Source organism: Bufo gargarizans, chromosome 1 (assembly GCF_014858855.1).
Source record: "Bufo gargarizans isolate SCDJY-AF-19 chromosome 1, ASM1485885v1, whole genome shotgun sequence".
Lineage (NCBI taxonomy): Eukaryota > Metazoa > Chordata > Amphibia > Anura > Bufonidae > Bufo > Bufo gargarizans.
The window spans coordinates 317,600,670-317,620,823 of NC_058080.1; the positions used below are offsets into that span (position 1 = coordinate 317,600,670).

The 20,154-nt window shown below is 42.0% G+C and overlaps 1 protein-coding gene across 6 annotated transcripts in view; it reads right to left on the minus strand.

Moving 5' to 3' along the window:
- Positions 1-20,154, minus strand: part of PDE4C (phosphodiesterase 4C) — a 1,152,632-nt gene that overhangs the window by 61,305 nt on the left and 1,071,173 nt on the right. For all 6 annotated transcript variants that reach the window (XM_044305707.1, XM_044305716.1, XM_044305726.1 and 3 more), the window contains 4 exons: positions 6,287-6,478; positions 5,959-5,995; positions 813-886; positions 440-489 (listed from right to left, as the gene is read on the minus strand). In XM_044305707.1, coding sequence (XP_044161642.1) covers positions 440-489; positions 813-886; positions 5,959-5,995; positions 6,287-6,478 — 353 coding nt within the window. The remainder of the gene's footprint in view (positions 1-439; positions 490-812; positions 887-5,958; positions 5,996-6,286; positions 6,479-20,154) is intronic.

Sequence of the window (20,154 nt, forward strand, 5' to 3'; positions counted from 1 at the left end):
AGGAAACGGCCAATATTGTACAAATCTTAGTAGCTTTTGCTGCAGATAATTAATGGCCGCAGCGGGTTTTGTGTTCAACAACGGTACCCTAACTGGAACAGCTCATTGACTGATAACCTTCTGTGTATGTGTACATACAGCGGATAAAAGTGGCACCGTGGTCATTATGGATACTCCCAAGTATAAATCACTGTGACCCAGCAGTGACATGCTGCTTGGGCACATGTCACCACTGTGGCAGTCATTGGCTGCAGCTGCGCTGGTGACCCTGTCCATCCCCAGCCAGAAGTGAACTGTCCAGGGACTGGAAGATCACTGAATGGAGCCAGGGTACTGTAATGGAGCAGTGGAAGCAGGTGAGTATGACTTTTTTTTTTTTCACATCGTATGAGTTAGTTAAAAAGGCCCATCATTCTGGAAAACCCCTTTAACTCCTTACCAGATAGGTTTGGTTTACACACTGTTGGTGGATTATTGCCAGATGATCTCCTGGAATAAAACAGATAAAAACAACTGTGAAACAGGCCTCATTTATAAAAACTACAAGGAAATCTGAAATGACAGGTGAAAGGTGCTGGTCATGTAAAATATTATAAGGTATGCGTGTTCCTTATATCCTATCCAAAACTTAGTATATTACTACTACTCAATGCAACTGGATTCAGTCTACAAGAATGTTTAATCACTACACAAGTACTTCCACAAGTACCTGTAGTGTCATATCCAAATACTGTGGACTGTATTGTTCAGCTAAATCTTCTCTATGTGGTAGCAGTTATGTGAAATAAGAAAAACAAATATTAATCTCTCACTTGTTAGACACTCTGTCCTGAAGGTGAGTTAGCATGGCAAAGTTGCTCCGCACCGTTCGAAGGCTGGCCAGAACCTAAAACAGATCCAAGAATATAGTATCACCAAGACAACTACTAACTAACAGAAGAGTAAGCCGAAAGCGGTGCCTTCACTCTGAGGAGCCCTAAATAAGGCAAAATATATATATTTGTATATAGTTTTCAATTGGAATCATTTAATAAAATGTCCCTATGTCAAGATATTGCCGTTATATATGGTTATTGTTCTTTTGTTTCCCTCAGAGAATAGTCACCTGTTGTGCCCGATGCTGGTGATCACACATACCCAATGCTTGTATCCTCTTTTCCTGCTATTGTGGAAGCCAGTCATTAAAGGGATTTTCCAGTTTACCTATATTCATGACCCATCCTCAGGATAGGTCATCAATATCAGATCGGCGGGCGTCTAACTTCTGGCACCTTGTGCGATCAGCTGCTTGAAGAGAACATATCCCTCCTGTGAGTGCTGCATTCTCTTCACTGTTTAGGCTTCTTTTTACACTAGCGTTCGTCGGTCCGCTCGTGAGCTCCGTTTGAAGGAGCTCACGAGCGGACCCGAACGCCTCCGACCAGCCCTGATGCAGTCTGAATGGAGCGGATCCTCTCAGACTGCTTGCAGCGTTCAGCTGTCCGCCTGGCCGTGTGGAGGCGAGCGGATCCGTTCAGACTTACAATGTAAGTCAATGGGAACGGATCCGCTTGAAGATGTCACCATATGGCTCAATCTTCAAGCGGATCCGTCCCCCATTGACTTTACATTGAAAGTCTGAACGGATCGGCTCAGGCATCTTGCGCACTTAGAAATTTTTCTAAGTTATTAATGCAGACGGATCCGTACTGAACGGAGCCTCCGTCTGCATTAATATGATCGGATCCGTTCAGAACGGATCCGATCAAGCGCAAGTGTGAAAGTAGCCTTACCTGTTCGCATTTGACATTGCAGCGACTCCTCTGTCCCATTCACTTCAATGGGACACAGTGACTACAACGGCAAGCAGAGGTGCTGCATTCTCTTCAAACAGCTGATTGGCGGGGATGTCAGGAGTCAGAACCCCGCTGATCTTATACAGATGACTTATCCTGAGGATAGGACAACAATATGGGAAAAGCTCTTTAAGGCGGCTCTGTCACTAGGATCAACCCTATTAAACCAGGCGTACTGACTAGTAGGGCTCATCCTCCTGATTATAACTGTACCTTTCTTTTGTCTGGATGCTAAACAGCTGCAGAGAAATCTGTGTTTTATTTGTATGCAAATGAGAAATTCGACCACCAGGAGGTGGGGCTGAATCCTTGGAGCACTACTTTGTAACACCCCTTGTGCTCTGCACACTCCCCCTTCCCTTGACTGACAGGGCTAGACATCAGCATGCTGAGGGCAGATCTGTGTCCTAGCATCCACATATCATATACTCTATGTACTATAGCTTCACCACACTGAGATCTGCTCAGAAAGCTAATCTACATATTACTGCTTTATTCACAGGCACAATATAGGATTAGAAAGAGAATAAGGGAGATATATCAAACTGATGTAACCAATCATATTCCTAAAGGAGCTGCTGTAGGCAGACTGGGCATGCTGGGAGTTGTAGTTTTGCAACACCTGGAGAGCCGCAGGTTGGCCAGCCCTGGACTAGTATTTCATCCTTTCCTGGTGATGCTTTAGGCCTTCCTTTCATGTTTTGGAATGCTGCATTCTAAAGATGATTTATTTATATTTTTACTGGATCCCAAAATCTTTGCAGCTTTTTTTTTTTTTTGCAGAACACTTGTGGGGTCATTTATCAAACTGGTGTAAAGTACAACTGGCTTAGTTGCCCATAGCAACCAATCAGATTCCTCTTTTCATTCTTGACGACTCCTTTGGAAAATGAAAGGTGGAAGCTAAATGGTTACTATGGGCATCTAAGCCAGTTCTACTTTACACTAGTTTGATAAATGACCCCATTGGTGCTTCTTTATTTTTTTAAACTGGAGTAGATGTCAATTCATTTTGTAGTTTTGTTTGGGTGGGGAGGGGGTATGGTCAGAAACAGAAAACTTTATTTCATTTTTTTAAGATTTTACTTTATTTTATTTTTTATTATGTGGCCACAGTTTAGCAGAGAACAGACTATCTATGTTTCCTGCTGTCCACAAAAATTACTGATAATTGGGATCTAGTGATAACAGCCCATAGATTACATCGATTTGTACACATGTACATTCGATGTGACTCCATTACCAACATCATGGATAGCATCAGTCCAAGCGCAGAAGCAGCGCTTTGTCTTTGACTTGGAAGCATAGCCCTCAATCTCTGTGCTGTGTTCAGTTTTTTTTTTTTCTGACAGTCTGATCCTTCTGATGGTCCTTTGTGCAGACGGGCACAGTGCCATCAAACACTGCATGTAATTTAACCCGCTGCAGGCACAAAGACCAGTCTACTAGCCCATTAAGGGGAACCTGTCACCAGGAATCTCACTGTTAAATCAGGCACAATGTCTTGTAGGGTGTCTTAGTTGACAGGCCCAGGCAAGGTGACTATGCAAAAACCTGGCCCTATCAATCAAGAAGTAGAGTCTGGCAGAGGAACCATTAATGACAAGGGTGCACAGAGTGGCTTAGGTCCGTCATTGGTGCAGTTAAATGTTCATTTGTACATGGATAAAAAGTACTTTTTCTCCAGAATGAAGCTAACCCTACTAGGCCCTGGGGGAGATTTATCAAAACTGGTGTAAAGGAAAACTGGCTTAGTTGGCTATAGCAACCAATCAGATTCCATCTTTCATTTTTCAGAGCTGATTGATCACTACAACCAACTAAGACAGTTTTCCTTTACACCGGTTTTGATAAATCTCCCCCACTATGCCTGGTTTACCAGTGAATTATCTGATGACAGATTCCCTTTCATTTACAGGGCTTGGTCATGAAGGGGTCAATAGTGGAATAACCCCTTTAAGATGTACGAAAACCATCATAACATAACAGGAAATTCAAGATTTTCCCTTCACCCATGACAGCACCATAGAGAGAGATGGATCCGCCCCCACAATTGGACAGGAAACTTCAGAGCAATCAAAAAGGGAACACCCACTTCCTCCCTCAGTATGGTTTCCTGTTCTCCTGACAGAGGACCTGGAGCATGCAGCCTCCAGGGCTGTGAAACAAGGAACCTGTGAATATTTATGTTATGTGGTTGGTATGAATCTGGTTGGCTGCCTCATGGCTTCAGGGCCTGGTTGGTTAGCGTCTCTGCCCGGCCGGCTGAACGCCTGTAGCGTCTCTGCCCGGCCGGCTGAACACCTGTAGGGTCTCTGCCCGGCCGGCTGAACGCCTGTAGGGTCTCTGCCCGGCCGGCTGAACGCCTGTAGGGTCTCTGCCCGGCCGGCTGAACGCCTGTAGGGTCTCTGCCCGGCCGGCTGAACGCCTGTAGGGTCTCTGCCCGGCCGGCTGAACGCCTGTAGCGTCTCTGCCCGGCCGGCTGGCTGCCTGCCTTTGAGTCTGTGCCCGGCCGGCTGGTTGCCTTTGAGTCTGTGCCTGGACGGAGTGGCTGCCTTTCCTGGCTGACTGACTTTTAGTATATGCCTGGATGGCCTTATGTACCTATGGACCTGATTGCTTCTGTGTTTGTGCTTGCCGTGTCTGCATGGCTGGCGGCTTCTGCGGCTGTGTCTGCATGGCTGTACTTGGCTCCGAGTGGGTGTCTATGTGACCAGCTGTGCCTGAGGTGTTGCCATGTCTCAGTGGCGGTCTACCTTAGTGACCATGCATGCAGGTTGAACTAGTTCTGTGGCTATGTCTGGTTGTCAATTTGTAGTTTAATGGTCTACAATAAGCATAGCACTCCAACAAAGCCCTATAATGATCCTAGTGGGGAGTGAGAAGATGGGCTGGACCATATTGCCTGGATGGCCTACAGGATGTATGGCGTACCAGCAAAGCCCTATAAGCCTCCTGGTTGGGAATAGGGATATGGGCTGGACCATATTGTTTGGATGGCCTACAGGACATATGGCGTACCAACAAAGCCCTATATGGCTCCTGGGGAGTAAGAAGATGGGCTGGAACATTCAGTCTGGATGGCCTACAGCAGGTGTGGCGCACCAGCAAAACCCTATAAATACTTGCCACCGATCTAGAACTTCCCAGGGAGGCCCTGGAGGGTTGGCGGTTATCTGCTGCGGTAGTTCCGGCGGTGGGTGACCCTATGACATCTGAAGGGTCCAAGGGGCTCTTTGGACCTCTCACGGCAGATCCGCAAGCTCCTCCAGGGGATGGATGCCACGGTAGGATTCCATCATGGATGCCAGATTGTGAGTAAATTTGGAGATTTTGACGTCTGAAGTTCTTCTGATAAATGTAACAAAGGGCCTTCAGTAGATCTTGGATCAAAGCATCTGTCTCACAATATATTATGCACCAAAGGAATCGGTGTTCAGCGATCATCTTCAGTTTGATCATTCTTTGTCAAGATAAGTACTTCTTTAAGATGTTTTGTTAGATCTGTTATGATTCTTTTGGTAAACACTTGATGAGAAACCCATATGAGATTTCTTTTATAAGATTATGCTAGGTTTTAAGTATACTGTAATGTCTAGTATTAAAATTTCCTAGGTTTTGGGATTTTTATTGATCCGACTTTTTTTAACTTCAAACCTCTTGTTATCCTTTGGGTTCCCTATGCTTCTATCTGGGTATTCTTAGCTTAGATTACTTTTCAAGCACGGTCCCGCCCGAGGGGTGTTTTTTATATCTCTGCTATTCGGTCTCTCTATGGTGCTGTAATGGGTGAAGGGAAAAAAGATAATTACACTTAATGGTAATTGGATTTCTAGAAAATCTATAATTTTATACTACTGCGGTTTTATGAATTATTTTTTATATATGACACTGTGCAGTGCTTTTATTCTGCCTGCTTTCCATTACAAGTGCAGGTCATTTAGATTGCATTATCTTCCAAAACAAGTCAGGACTCGCGTTGGTGCATGGCACAATTTTTTTTTCTCATGTTATATTTGAGAAAAAAACCTTAGTGTGCCTCCATGTAAGATGTCCATGGAATGGGGGCCGCAAACTATGTACAATAACATCAACCATGTGCGTTCAGAAGTAAGTTACTCACCTGTGCAAAAGGGGTTACTATCATGTCTTCTCCATGCCTAAAAGAGAGATCCACAGATACATTTAACATCAGTGGTGGCTTACATCACTGTATTCCTGGTCTACAGCTTCCAAAGTAGTAAGCAGTTTGAGCACCGCTAACCCTTGATATTACTGTGTGTTACATTTTTACGACTCTGGAGATCTTTGTCATTTACATGGGTTGCAGATCTCTTGTCATCATTATAAGTGCAAATATTAAAGAGGAAAATATTCCTCTTTATACTACCGTATATTGACAGTTTAAACTAGCTTTTCCTATACATTTCCTATACAGTGAAAATACTCACAAGTCGCTGGCAATAGACGAGTTCCTTGACATGGCTTTAGGAGAAAGGTCATAGTCGCTGTCAGATCGGTAAAGAAAAGACTCTCTTCTCTGGCTGTGGGGAAAGTTGCCCTGCAGAACCAGGCCTGATCCTGGACTGGCCTGCGGGTCCAAGGGGCTTCTGCCTGCTGATAAGCCATTTTCAACATCAAAGCTGAAAGAAAGGTAAAAATAATAATAATCAAAATACACCAGACTACATATATATGGTAGTTGTCATACACACTGTATTTTTATACCATGAAGATAAAATAATAATAATAATAATAATTGTTCTTTAAAGGCTATGTACACCTTTGGGGGCAAAAATCTTTTTTTTAAATTGGTCTTTATTAAAAATATTGAGCCATTCTGTCACAAAGGGTTAACTGTTTTTCGAGCTGTGTGACTGGTACTTTCACTTTATGTCATCTAATAACCCTTATCTCAAAATTTATAAGAGGTCATCGACACTTATTTAAGCCGCATTCTTATTAGTAAGATAAGGATTGAGCTTTGATGAGTGCATATAATATCACAGAGCAGAGATAAGGAGCCATCAGCCTGATGGAGCAGAGAGAAAATCCAGATCCTGCTAATAGAGCATCTCAGCTCTGTACAGAGAAAGACTCCATATTTTTAACCAATTTGAAAAAATGATTTTACCATCATAATGAGTACAGTGCAATAATTAAAAAAAAATTCCCCACAAAGGTATACATAGTCTTTAACCCCTTCATGACCAGGTCTAAATAGGCCTTAAATGGAGACTTCCATCAGTTTTTTTTTTAAACGTGATAGAAAACATTTTTAAATAATTTTGGCTGTTTTTCCTTTTTTATTTTGGCAAGACTATATAATTGGAAACTAAATACAACATACTGCTCTTCTGTAGCGCTCAACACAGAGAGATACAACTCCTATATAGATAAAGATGATCCCACGGTTATTTTACAGTAGAACACTCTATTTTGCTCTTGACAGGCCTAGATAAAGATGTCCACAGCAAATCATTGCACTTAGACTAATGTGTGATGCTCTAATTGAGTCACTATAGGGGTCTTACAGGGTTTGTCTTACTGGCCATACACATTCAATAGCCGTTAGCAGACAGTTATGTCACCCAACTGCCTCCTGGCTTCCCCATACACATTTGGATGGGCTGAATGTGTATGTGTATTCTATTGGTAGAGTGGAGAAAGCCACTGGCAGACACTTCTGGCAGAGGCTTATCTCCAGGGATAACAAAAAAGATCGGGCAAAAATATTAATTTTGCCCAGCCCCTTCTCTGCCCCGACATGATCTGTCAGGGGAGAGTTGGAAGCTCCCCACACACATTAGAGTGCTGGCCAAACCCAACATTGCTGGTGACTTCAGCTGAGAATAGTCTAATGTGTATAAGAACATTTAAAGTCAAAACAAAGGAGGAAGTTAGGAGCCAGGAAAGGAAGTAAAATACATTGACTTAAAAAAATGATATCCCCAAAACTATCCACCCATTTTTTGTAAACTATACAGAATATTCACATATAGGCTGTTTAATAGGTGGTAAGCAACTATGGTAGTGTCCCTTCAGACAGGTACTCCAGGATTTTGATATTGATGGCCTATCCACATTATGGGCCATGAATATTAGATCAACGGGGTTCTAACATCCCGCACCACGAACTATCAGTTGTTACCTTGTAGCTCTCCAGTGCCTAATGTTGATGCTGCAACTACACAACTCCATCCATAGTGTAGTGGACAGAGCTGGTAATTGTAGCTCCCACTGCAGTTCCGTCCAGTACACAATAGATGGAACAGTGTAGTTGTGGCACCTGATCAGCAGGGGTATAGATGACACCTATTGATCATGTGCTCGCCGGGTCCAATAGAGGAAGCGGCTTCTGTCTTCTCCTCAGGGTCCCCAGCTGTCACTGAGCTTACCTGCTCCGCAAGCCGCCTGCAGAGGCTTTTATCCCACAGCATACATGACAGCGTTTCAAATTAAAACCCAGCACCAAGAGTCATACATGTCAGCTTTTGCTAATGTGGCGGCACTTCCTGTTGTCAAAAAAATTAAAACAAAAAAAACATACTGCTCTAACATCTATCGGTAGTTTTCTGCCTTATGTAAGAATAGTCTTGAGGGTATGTTCCCACAGGTAAAATCTGCTGCGGATTCTGTCACTGATAATAGACGTTTTCTGCTGCGTAATCCGAAATCAAAATGCTAATAACAGCTTCCCATTTACTTCAATTAGGAAAACGCCACAGTTTTTATGCAGTGTGAACATACCCTGACTTGACTGCTGTCGATGAAATTGAAGACCCTTGATTTAGGTCAGGACATCTGTCAACTGTTCTGTGTCCTCTAATGTGTTGAGAAGAGTAAAGACAGAACATGCTGTATCAGTGCAGTGCAGAATATTTTAGGACTGATCTTGTGGGAGGCAGTGACCTACCAACTCGGATGATTAGTAAGGATAGGATAGAACGGGCTGTGTCTTCATGTAAACAGAATAACAGCTGGTGGGAACTGGGACATACTGCAAATAAGAGAAAGAGGATCCACCAAAAATAAAATTACAGACAGAAACAGTCTGCACATGCAGTTATAGTAAATTCTCTCTTTGCTCCACTGTGCAGGACACATGGATTCTAGGCCAAACCATGAAAAGGGGGTATATAAAGCCAGTGTTTATTACATCAGACAAATATTTTTAATAGAGGACATTTTATGGACCAAGTACCTTCAGTACAACTCCTTTAATACATATGCAAAGTAGCAGTTAAAGGGGTTGTGCCATAAACTAGTTTTCACTCTAAAGGGTATTGTCATCCATTACTTTAGCTCCTATTCCCCCTTGGATAGCTTTCTTTTTTTATTGACCTCATTAGCAGTTTTCTCGTATCCCCCATGCTTGAATCTTACTTCCTGGTTTGTCATGTGTCTGCTGCCACATCTTGCCTTAGGAAAGTGAGATCTGTCCCAACTGTCATCTTCTCAATATGTTTAAAGGCTATGTACACCTTTGGAGGCAATGTTTTCCATTATTGCATTGTACTCATTATGAGCTAAAATTATTTTTTCAATTGGTCTTTATTAAAAATGTTTAAAACCCTTTCTCTGTACAGGGAGTGCAGAATTATTAGGCAAGTTGTATTTTTGAGGATTAATTTTATTATTGAACAACAACCATGTTCTCAATGAACCCAAAAAACTCATTAATATCAAAGCTGAATATTTTTGGAAGTAGTTTTTAGTTTGTTTTTAGTTTTAGCTATTTTAGGGGGATATCTGTGTGTGCAGGTGACTATTACTGTGCATAATTATTAGGCAACTTAACAAAAAACAAATATATACCCATTTCAATTATTTATTTTTACCAGTGAAACCAATATAACATCTCAACATTCACAAATATACATTTCTGACATTCAAAAACAAAACAAAAACAAATCAGTGACCAATATAGCCACCTTTCTTTGCAAGGACACTCAAAAGCCTGCCACCCATGAATTCTGTCAGTGTTTTGATCTGCTCACCATCAAAATTGCGTGCAGCAGCAACCACAGCCTCCCAGACACTGTTCAGAGAGGTGTACTGTTTTCCCTCCTTGTAAATCTCACATTTGATGATGGACCACAGGTTCTCAATGGGGTTCAGATCAGGTGAACAAGGAGGCCATGTCATTAGATTTTCTTCTTTTATACCCTTTCTTGCCAGCCACGCTGTGGAGAACTTGGACGCGTGTGATGGAGCATTGTCCTGCATGAAAATCATGTTTTTCTTGAAGGATGCAGACTTCTTCCTGTACCACTGCTTGAAGAAGGTGTCTTCCAGAAACTGGCAGTAGGACTGGGAGTTGAGCTTGACTCCATCCTCAACCCGAAAAGGCCCCACAAGCTCATCTTTGATGATACCAGCCCAAACCAGTACTCCACCTCCACCTTGCTGGCAACTGAGTCGGACTGGAGCTCTCTGCCCTTTACCAATCCAGCCACGGGCCCATCCATCTGGCCCATCAAGACTCACTCTCATTTCATCAGTCCATAAAACCTTAGAAAAATCAGTCTTGAGATATTTCTTGGCCCAGTCTTGACGTTTCAGCTTGTGTGTCTTGTTCAGTGGTGGTCGTCTTTCAGCCTTTCTTACCTTGGCCATGTCTCTGAGTATTGCACACCTTGTGCTTTTGGGCACTCCAGTGATGTTGCAGCTCTGAAATATGGCCAAACTGGTGGCAAGTGGCATCTTGGCAGCTGCATGCTTGACTTTTCTCAGTTCATGGGCAGTTATTTTGCGCCTTGGTTTTTCCACATGCTTCTTGCGACCCTGTTGACTATTTTGAATGAAACGCTTGATTGTTTGATGATCACGCTTCAGAAGCTTTGCAATTTTAAGAGTGCTGCATCCCTCTGCAAGATATCTCACTATTTTTGACTTTTCTGAGCCTGTCAAGTCCTTCTTTTGACCCATTTTGCCAAAGGAAAGGAAGTTGCCTAATAATTATGCACACCTGATATAGGGTGTTGATGTCATTAGACCACACCCCTTCTCATTACAGAGATGCACATCACCTAATATGCTTAATTGGTAGTAGGCTTTCGAGCCTATACAGCTTGGAGTAAGACAACATGCATAAAGAGGATGATGTGGTCAAAATACTCATTTGCCTAATAATTCTGCACTCCCTGTATAGCCTTGAGATTCTCTAGTAGCCTGCTGTCTCTTTTCACCCAGTTCTGTCAGGCAGCTCAGCTGACGGCTCCTTATCTCTGACCTCTTAAACATACATTATAGCTCAGTTCTTATCTTAATGATAAGAATGTGCCTTAAGTGTTTATGACCTCTTAGTAAATGAGAGATAAGGGTAATTAAATGACCAGCACAAAGTGAAAGTACCAGTCACACAGCTTGAAAAACAGTTTGTGACAGAACGGCTCAATATTTTTAATAAAGAACAACCGAAAAAATGATTTTTAGCCCCAAATCAGTAAAATGCAATTATAAAAAATGCCCCCAAAAGGTGTACATAGCTTTTAAAGGAGTTGTGCAGCACTAATATATTGATGACCTGTCCTTGGTATAAGGTCATCAATATCAGATAGGCTAGGGTCCGGTGTTTGAAGAGGCCATGCACTGGTCTGAGCTCTGCGTTCTCTTCACTGTTTAACTACGCGCTGTCTAGCTTGTAGCCGCGGTGCAGTAAAATTATCTACTACTCCCCACCACTCCCTTCTTGCCTATAAACGGGTCCAGGGTGCCAATGCATCTAATGACTGCCCTCAGCCATGACATGTCCCATGATAAGGTCAGTCAATGGCTGCAGCAGCATATGTGACCCCGTCCTAAGATCTACAGGCTTAGGACAGAGTGGTGGGAGCAGATGAGTATGTTTTTTTTTTTTATTAGGGACTAGGGACAACACGCTCCTGGGGCTAGTTAAAAACTAGCAATAATGCTGGCTGTCTAAATAAAACAAAAATAATACCAGTACATCTGAAGGTAGAACAAACAAAATATCAAACCAATGACCAATCTGCCTTATTATTTACTAGTATATGACTATTTGGGTGGAAATCCTCTTTTCATTACTCTTGTCATATGATCACATGAAATAAAGGAGTATGACATGTCTAAAGACCTTAAAGCACACAAGTGCAAGGTCACCAAGCTATATTTATATCTCATGGGACAAAGATAGATGATGCATAGGTATTTGTAGCACATAATGACTATATAAGACTGACTGTGGAAAGCTGCATTGCAATACCTACCTCTCCCTCAGTTACACTTGTACTGTCTTGCTCCAGCTGGGTATTAAATGTCAACAAGGATCCCTCACGACCTGTTACCATTATTCACACATGGGATAAAGAAATGTAAAATACTACTTCATTCCCTTTCATTACACAGAAGAAAATACATTTTACTAGTTTACTAAAATGGGGCATCATTAGGTTATGTTCACAGCTGCGTTTTTTCAACCCCAAATTAACGGTGCGGCAGGTTGAGCACGCACACTCGTTTATCTCTATGGGACCTGCCGGAGATAGCTGAGCGCTGTACTCGGCTATCTCCAGCAGTGCCATAGAGATGAATGCATCAGCATGTCATGTTTGTGTCAATTACGTATGGTTTTAGTTTATTTTTTTCTTTACAGTGGACAGGGCCTTTTCTTCTCTCAAAAATAGCTGAAACCCAACTAAAATTACATAAACTGACCACAACTGATGCTCAAAATAACCCAAAACAAATGGAGATACAGTCCTAATCAAAAGTTTAAGACCACTTGAAAAATGGCAAAAAATCATATTTTACATTGTTGGATCTTAACAAGGTTCCAAGTAGAGCTTCAACATGCAAGAAGAAAAAATGGGAGTGAGACAAAACATTTTTTGAGCATTCAATTAATTGAAAATAACCATTAAACTGAAACATTAAACTGAAACTTTAAAAGGCCAAATCTGTGGAAAGATGTGGATTCTTTGTCATTTTCTGTCAGGTAGTCACACGTTATGATGGCGAAGGCAAAAAAACTCTCCCTTTTTGTGGTCGGGTTGTTGAACTGCATAAGCAGGGTCTCTCATAGCGCGCCATCGCTGCTGAGGTGGGACGCAGTAAGACAGTCATTTGGAATTTCTTAAATCACCCTGAGGGTTTATGGAACAAAAAAGTCAAGTGGAAGACCCCAAGAAATGGCATCAGCACTGAGCCGGAGGATCCAATTGGCTGTCCGTCAAGACACTGGACGATCCTCGACCCAAATTAAGGCCCTTAATGGTGCTGACTGCAGCCCCATAACCATCAGACGGCATCTGAGACTGAAGGGCTTCAAAAACGTCTTCAAAGACCTCGTCTTCCTGAACGCCACAGAACTGTCACCAAAGATGGGACATTCAAAGGTGGAAGAAAGTTTTATTCTCTGATGAGAAAAAAATTAACCTTGATGGTCCTGATGGTTTCCAACGTTACTGGCATGACAAGCAGATCCCACCTGAGATGTTTTCTACGCGCCACAGTGGAGGGGGCGCCATAATGGTCTGGGGTGCTTTATCCTTCAGTGGAACAATGGAGCTTCAGGAAGTGCAGGGGCGTCAAACGGACGCTGGCTATGTCCAGGTGTTGCAGAGAACATTCCTAATGACTGAGGGCCCTAGTCTGTGTGGTAACGACTGGGTTTTTCAACAGGACAATGCTACAGTACACAATGCCCGCAGGACAAGGGACTTCTTCCAGGAGAATAACATCACTCTTTTGGCCCATCCTGCGTGTTCTCCTGATCTAAATCCAATTGAGAACCTTTGGGGATGGATGGCAAGGGAAGTTTACAAAAATGGACAACAGTTCCAGACAGTAGATGGCCTTTGTGCGGCCGTCTTCACCATTTGGAGAAATGTTCCCACTCACTTCATGGAAACTCTTGCATCAAGCATGCCGAAACAAATTTTTGAAGTGATAAACAATAACGGCGGAGCTACTCATTACTGAATTAATGTTTGGGAGTTGGATTTCTGTTTTGGGGGGGGGGGGGTTATTTTTATTTTTTTGGAGGTGTGGTCCTAAACTTTTGATCAGCTGAAAAACATCCCGTTTCAGTTTATTTGTTGTTTTCATTAAATTGAATGCTCAAAAAATATTTTGTTTCACTCCCATTTCTTCTTGTTGCATGTTGAAGCTCTCCTTGGAACCTTGTTAAGATCCAGCCATGCTAAATATGATTTTTTTTTTGCCATTTTTTAAGTGGTCTTAAACTTTTGATCAGGACTGTAGCAATTATTGTTTCTGTTGTTTTTTGTTCCTCTGATGGGCCAGCAATATGAAAACCACAACACAACTTTGCCTTACCAGAAGATATCTATCTCTCTCAATCTCACACCCAGTGCAGCGGACGCAGAAGTAATCTCATTATGTTTGCCCATCTGTCTATCTCTAGCCATATACACTCACTGAGAAAAAAATAACAAACCTAAATAGAAATGTCAGATTGCTGCAATATTCGGCATGCAGTTATGTCTCGGGCTGATATGTAAATGATAACAGGTGCGGTCTGTTTAGACACTGGCCGCAAGAGGGTGTAAACTACTTTCCCCACTGCCATATAAAAAGTCTCTCAGAGGCTACTTTTGGGTAGTGTACTTAGTGAGAGATTTTTGACATGTCTCTATGATGCACTTGAAGACATTTTACCCAGTTAACAGACTTTGAAAGGGGGTGCATCATTGGACTCAGAGAAGCAGGATGGGCGCTTCTACGCACTGCCCACCGTTTAGGTCGTTATGACCTAGCTGTTAGGAGCGTTGGAAGCAGTGGTTACAAAAAAGTATGTGCACACTACAAACAGGCTTTGGACGGCCTAGACAAATTACTTGTAGAGTGGATTGTTTTATCCGCCGACAAGCACAAACAGGTCCAACTGTTATGTTGTCCAGCACCCAGAGACAGATGGCACTTTCATTACACACCAGTCCAGTTACCTTTTAATAGCACATACGATTCAATTGATATCAGATTTTCCTGAGTTCCACCACACCCCATTTCAGAGGACACGCCCCCTTTGTCATGCGGGATGGTCGCATACCAGCCACTCTGCACACCATATAATCAGTTATATCCAGTGTTTAACAAATATAAATACGAATAAAGCCCTTGAAACATTTAATGAGGACAGAGACAGTTTGGCAAGCACTTTACTATAAATTATTAATAGTATTAGTTACCTCAGGGTACTGTGGCCTGAAAAATCACAGCTGGCGTACAGTACTCTGCATTAGTATGACCATGGAACACTGTGCCGATTGCTATATTCATATCATTTAGACATCTGCAGCATCACAATGTGCACAGGTTTAGTTCTGGGGAGCAGGGCTATAGCCTGCTCATTGCCAAGAATAACAGCCCTATTGCTAGGGCTGTAAATATAGGGACCTATAGGCTCTCCCCATCCCTGTGAGATTTCAGTTGAATTCAGACAAACTGGATCCGGTACTTAATAAATTGAGACTCTTTCTGAACATCTTATTCCTCAATCTGTTTACACCATTTTCTGACACCCTTACCACTTTTCCAAAAAGTACACCAGAAATCTAGTGTCTGGCTAGAGCAGATTTTGGTTCTGGCACACAAGCGGCCCAACATGTGTCACCATTATTAAGAAGAGTTTGACTCTTAAAGGGAGGCTGTCACGCCATTTTTACCTATATAACTAACAGCATTGCCCCATTGCTTTTATTCTGCTGGAAAACAGCTCCCAGGTGCCCAGCTGTGCGGGGTTTGCTGGTCCAAGTGCCCAATAGCAAAGCCCAGCCCCATCTTCTGTGGGGCAATGCTGTTAGTTATATAGGTGAAAATGACGTGACAGACTCCCTTTAAAAATGCAGCGCATCTCACGCCAGCATAGGACAAATTAAGACCAGCATACACAATGCAGGTCCTAATAAATGTCCCTTCCAATTTAGCCTGTACATGTTTAAACTAGCCACCTGCAGTCACCACTAGGGGGTGCTCAGTGCATAGGAATTTATACAGTTACCAATCAATTGAATAGCTGCTGTAAAAATCTCTATGCACTGAGCTCCCCCTAGTGGCGGCTGTCAGAAAATGTGGTGGTTTCATCTGGGGAAGCAGAAGATAAGGGCATGGATTGGCCTAATCTCCGGGAAGTAAGTATAGTGACTGTGCAAATGCCTGCAGCTGCCCACTCTTACCAGTTCTTGGCTGCCAAAGTCACTTAGGTTTGAGGTAGAGCACATTGACTCTCCTGCCCCCATCCATTGTCGTCAGGGTTGCCAACCGTCCAGAAATTTCTGGACAGCCCGTAAAAATAGGCAACTTTTTTCCTGTGTCCGTGAATAAAAAACTGATGTGTCAGTGATTTTTTTGAAGCTAGTGCACTTGACTAGATTATTTTGGTGGTAATTTTCTACATTTTGCCTCTCACAGTAAATGCTGGTAATAAGTTCTGATCAGTATATTGAGCTATAGACATGTATTACGTATAATCTTTTATCATTCATTATGGTTTTCCAGTATGTCAGTAAACAATGTTGGTTCTCCGAGATTTTGGGACACATTGTCTGTCTGCATGTGCTCCAGGCACTGGAAAGGGGACGGGCCAGCAACTCCTTCCCTGCCAAGCTGCTTGGCTCTATAGCTCCTTGTAGGTTTCCCGCCTCCCATAGACTGCAACAGTGAATATTGTTTTTTTAATCTAAAAACACCCACAAAACCTCATTAATCATTTCCTATGTTTACATATAAAAATAAAGAATAGAAAAATGATAACTCCACGTACTCCAAGTACTGTCATCGAAAGAATATTCAAAATGGCAGAATTGCGTGTTTATTTTTTTCACCTCCCAAAATTCAATAAAAAGTGATATATGTACCCCAAAATGGTACCAATAGAAACTACGGCTTGCCTTGTTAAAAAAAAAAAAAAAAAGCCCTTACATCTCCATGTAGACAGGAGTATACAAAAGTTACCGGTGTCACAAAATGGCAATGCAAACAAACATTTTTTGAAAGTTTTTTTATTTTTATTTTTTTAGTAAAACATAGTAATAAAAGGTACCGTATATAAACTGGTATCACCGCATTCATACAGTCCACATGTCTTAGTCCATAGTGAACGCTGTAAAAACAAATTCCCCAAAAAATGATGGAACTGCACTTTTATCAATTTGTTCCTGGATTCGGCATTGCTGTTCCCCAATAAACTATAATTGGGACGGGTGGCGATTGTCTATTTTTTTTATTCTAGGGAAAGGAGATGATTTGAATTTGTATTTTTTTTATAAAATGGATGACGTCTGTGTGCATTCCGTTTTTTACGGAACATCTGGCCCCTGATAGAACAGTACTATCCTTGTCCGTTATGCGGACAATAATAGGACATGTTCTATCTTTGAACGGAATGTAAAAACAGAAATACAGAAACGGAAGGCATACGGAGTACCTTCCCTTTTTTTGCAGATCCATTTAAATGAATGGTTCCGTATACGGAACTCAAAAAACGGAACGGAAACAGAAAAAAAAACACATTTGTGTGCAAGAGGCCTAATGCAGGTTAAAGCAGGACCTTCAGAGCTGGAACCAAGCAGCGGGGATCAGGTAAGCGGGTCCAGTCTCAATATGGGATGTGTAGAAAAAGCTTACAAAGGTGAACAACCCCTTCAATAAATCTCCCCCTTAGTTTCCTGTCCTAGCGCTGTATCTAAATACACTGGTCAAGAACCTGATAACATTAAGGCCTCATGCACACACACACACACCTTGATTTCTATGGGACTGCAAAAAAATGCAGACAGCATTCAGATGTCATCCGTATTCTGTCCACATCCATGTCCCACAAATGATAGAACTTGTCCTAATCGTGCCCGTTTTCCACGTGCATGAGGCCAAACCATGCATTTTAAGGTTGAACATTGACTTATATGACAGCTGCCTTACATCTGGTGACATCAGAGGCAGAGTTTGGTAAGAGCTCATTTACATCCCTTTCTTCCCAGAATTCCAGAGGAGCGTTGCCTGGCCTGTAAGTCTCCTCACTCCGTTTTAGCCGCTCTCCATAAAGAGAGTGAAACACCAGTAAAGTGCTGCGTTAAGAACTGAACATTAGGTATGGCTTTCATGGGTGGAATGTGCTGCATGGTCAATGTCTAGCTTTGCTGTGGCTTGTCAGTGCTGTCAATGATCGGATGACTTTTAACAAATCTTTATTACTATGTAACATGAAGAATCACTTCACTGAGGTTCGCGCTTCTGCATTGTGTCAAATATATGTCTGGTGTGTAGTTTAGCTCTCTCTGCTGTTTACATAAGAGCACACATTTTTTCATTTCCCAGAACATTTCTGGGCCATAAGATATGACATCGGAAACAAAGTGAACCAAAAAATATAATATATTACTATATTTAAAGTAAAGGGTGTCCATTTATATTTAAAGGGTTTTTCCTGGATTTAAATATTGACCTATCCACAGGTGAGTGCTATGGCTACTTCCATAGTCATATTCAAGTGAATGGGTCTGGGGTGCAATACCAAGCACAGCCACTATACAATGTAAGGCGCTGTGCTTGGCGTGTAGAGGTGCCAGGAGTCAGGACCCCCTTGGATAACCTATCCTGGGGATATGTCTTCAATATTGTATTCCTGAAAATAACCCTATAATGTGATTTATAATAAATGTATAAATCCGATACAAACAAAGCATGAGTAATACAAACATTCCACATATAAAGAAAAATTCTGACCTACAGCTATAACTTTCAACTTTATTAATAATTCTTACCACATCCTTTAAAGGCAGAGTTGTCAGAGACAACCCCTTTTAGACAGAAGCCACCTCCGTCATTAGCTGATTGCCCTAGTTCCAACTTTTGGAAACCCACAAATGACTGATTTTGTATAGGGAAGCTTCCAAATGTAGTATTATATGGTTGTCCATGTAATACAGAGGACCCACCACTATGAGGCCTCATATTCCGTTTAGAAAATAATCTCTTTAGGGTTTTCCAAGAGTTTTAACAAGTATTATGGCTAAGAGATAACCTGCTCTCTAGACCCTAGACTACAATAGTGCAGGAAATTTACAAAATGCACCTTCAGTCTTTAAATGTATTATGTGTTTTAGATATTTTTTATGCTTAGTTTGACAGTTTTAAAAAGTGTCTAAAAAGAGGCAGGTCTACGGCCTCTTTCACATGAGCATTATGGATTCTCTCAGGGTCTGTTCGGGGGAAAAAACTGAAGGTTTTGCACGCATGTTCAGTCAGTTTTGTCTGATATTGCGTTCAGTATTTCAATTTTTTTCCAATGGGACGGGGGTCATGTAGCATATCAAAGAAGACCAGAAGGGGGTCATTGGTTCAAAAGCTATCAACATAGAAAGTTCCAAACTTCAAAGTTCTGTGTTCAGCACCAGGGACAACACATTAACCCCTTAGTGACCACCCATATGCCTTTTTATGAAGGTCAATAAGGGGCCTTAGGCTGGGCCGGTCTAAGCGCTGCATGGGTCCCATCACTCACATGAGAGCCGCGGCCCTGCTCTAACAGCCTGGACCGGCAGGAGTGCCGAACCAGGCTGTTTAACACTTTACATGCCGCGGGCAATAGCGCCTGCTGCATGTAAAGTGCTGACAGAGGGAGCGGACTCCCTCTGCCATCAGCACTCCGCAAATGCGATCGCTGGGTGCCGATGTGTGTGAAGGCTAGCTGGGGTCTCGTGTAGGCCCCAGACCAGCCTTTAGTAATTTCCAGCAGGCTGCGCCTCTCTAATACAGCCTGCTGGTCAATGTCAGAATAGCACCGATATTAAAATGCAATGCAATATAGGGATAATGCATTGCATTTTAAAATCAATCAGAATGTTGTCTGTTATAGTCCCCTTGTGGGACTATTAAGTGGTAAAAAAAAAAGTAAAAAAAAAAAAACACATACAAACAAAATCCCATTAAAAAAATTTAGGTTTTTTTTTCATTGAAAATACGCTTTTCAATGAAAAAAATTGCAACCAAAAAAATCTCCCTCATATGTTTGGTATTGCCGTGTCCGTAACAACCTGGACTACATAAATATCACGGAAATTATCCCCTACGGTTAACGCCGTAAAAAATAAAAAAAAGACAGAATTGCTCATTTATTCTTAGTTGCCACTGAAAAAACGTAATGACAAGCGATCAAAAAGCGCCATTTACTTCAAAATCATACCAATGAAAAATTTAAAGCCCCCACTCAACTCCATAGAAAGAAAAATAAAAAACATGGGTCTTGGGAAGCGGCAATGCAAAAACATTTTTTCTTAAAAAAAAAGGGGCTTTATTGCAAAAAAGTAGTAAAACGGAAAAAAATATATATGTA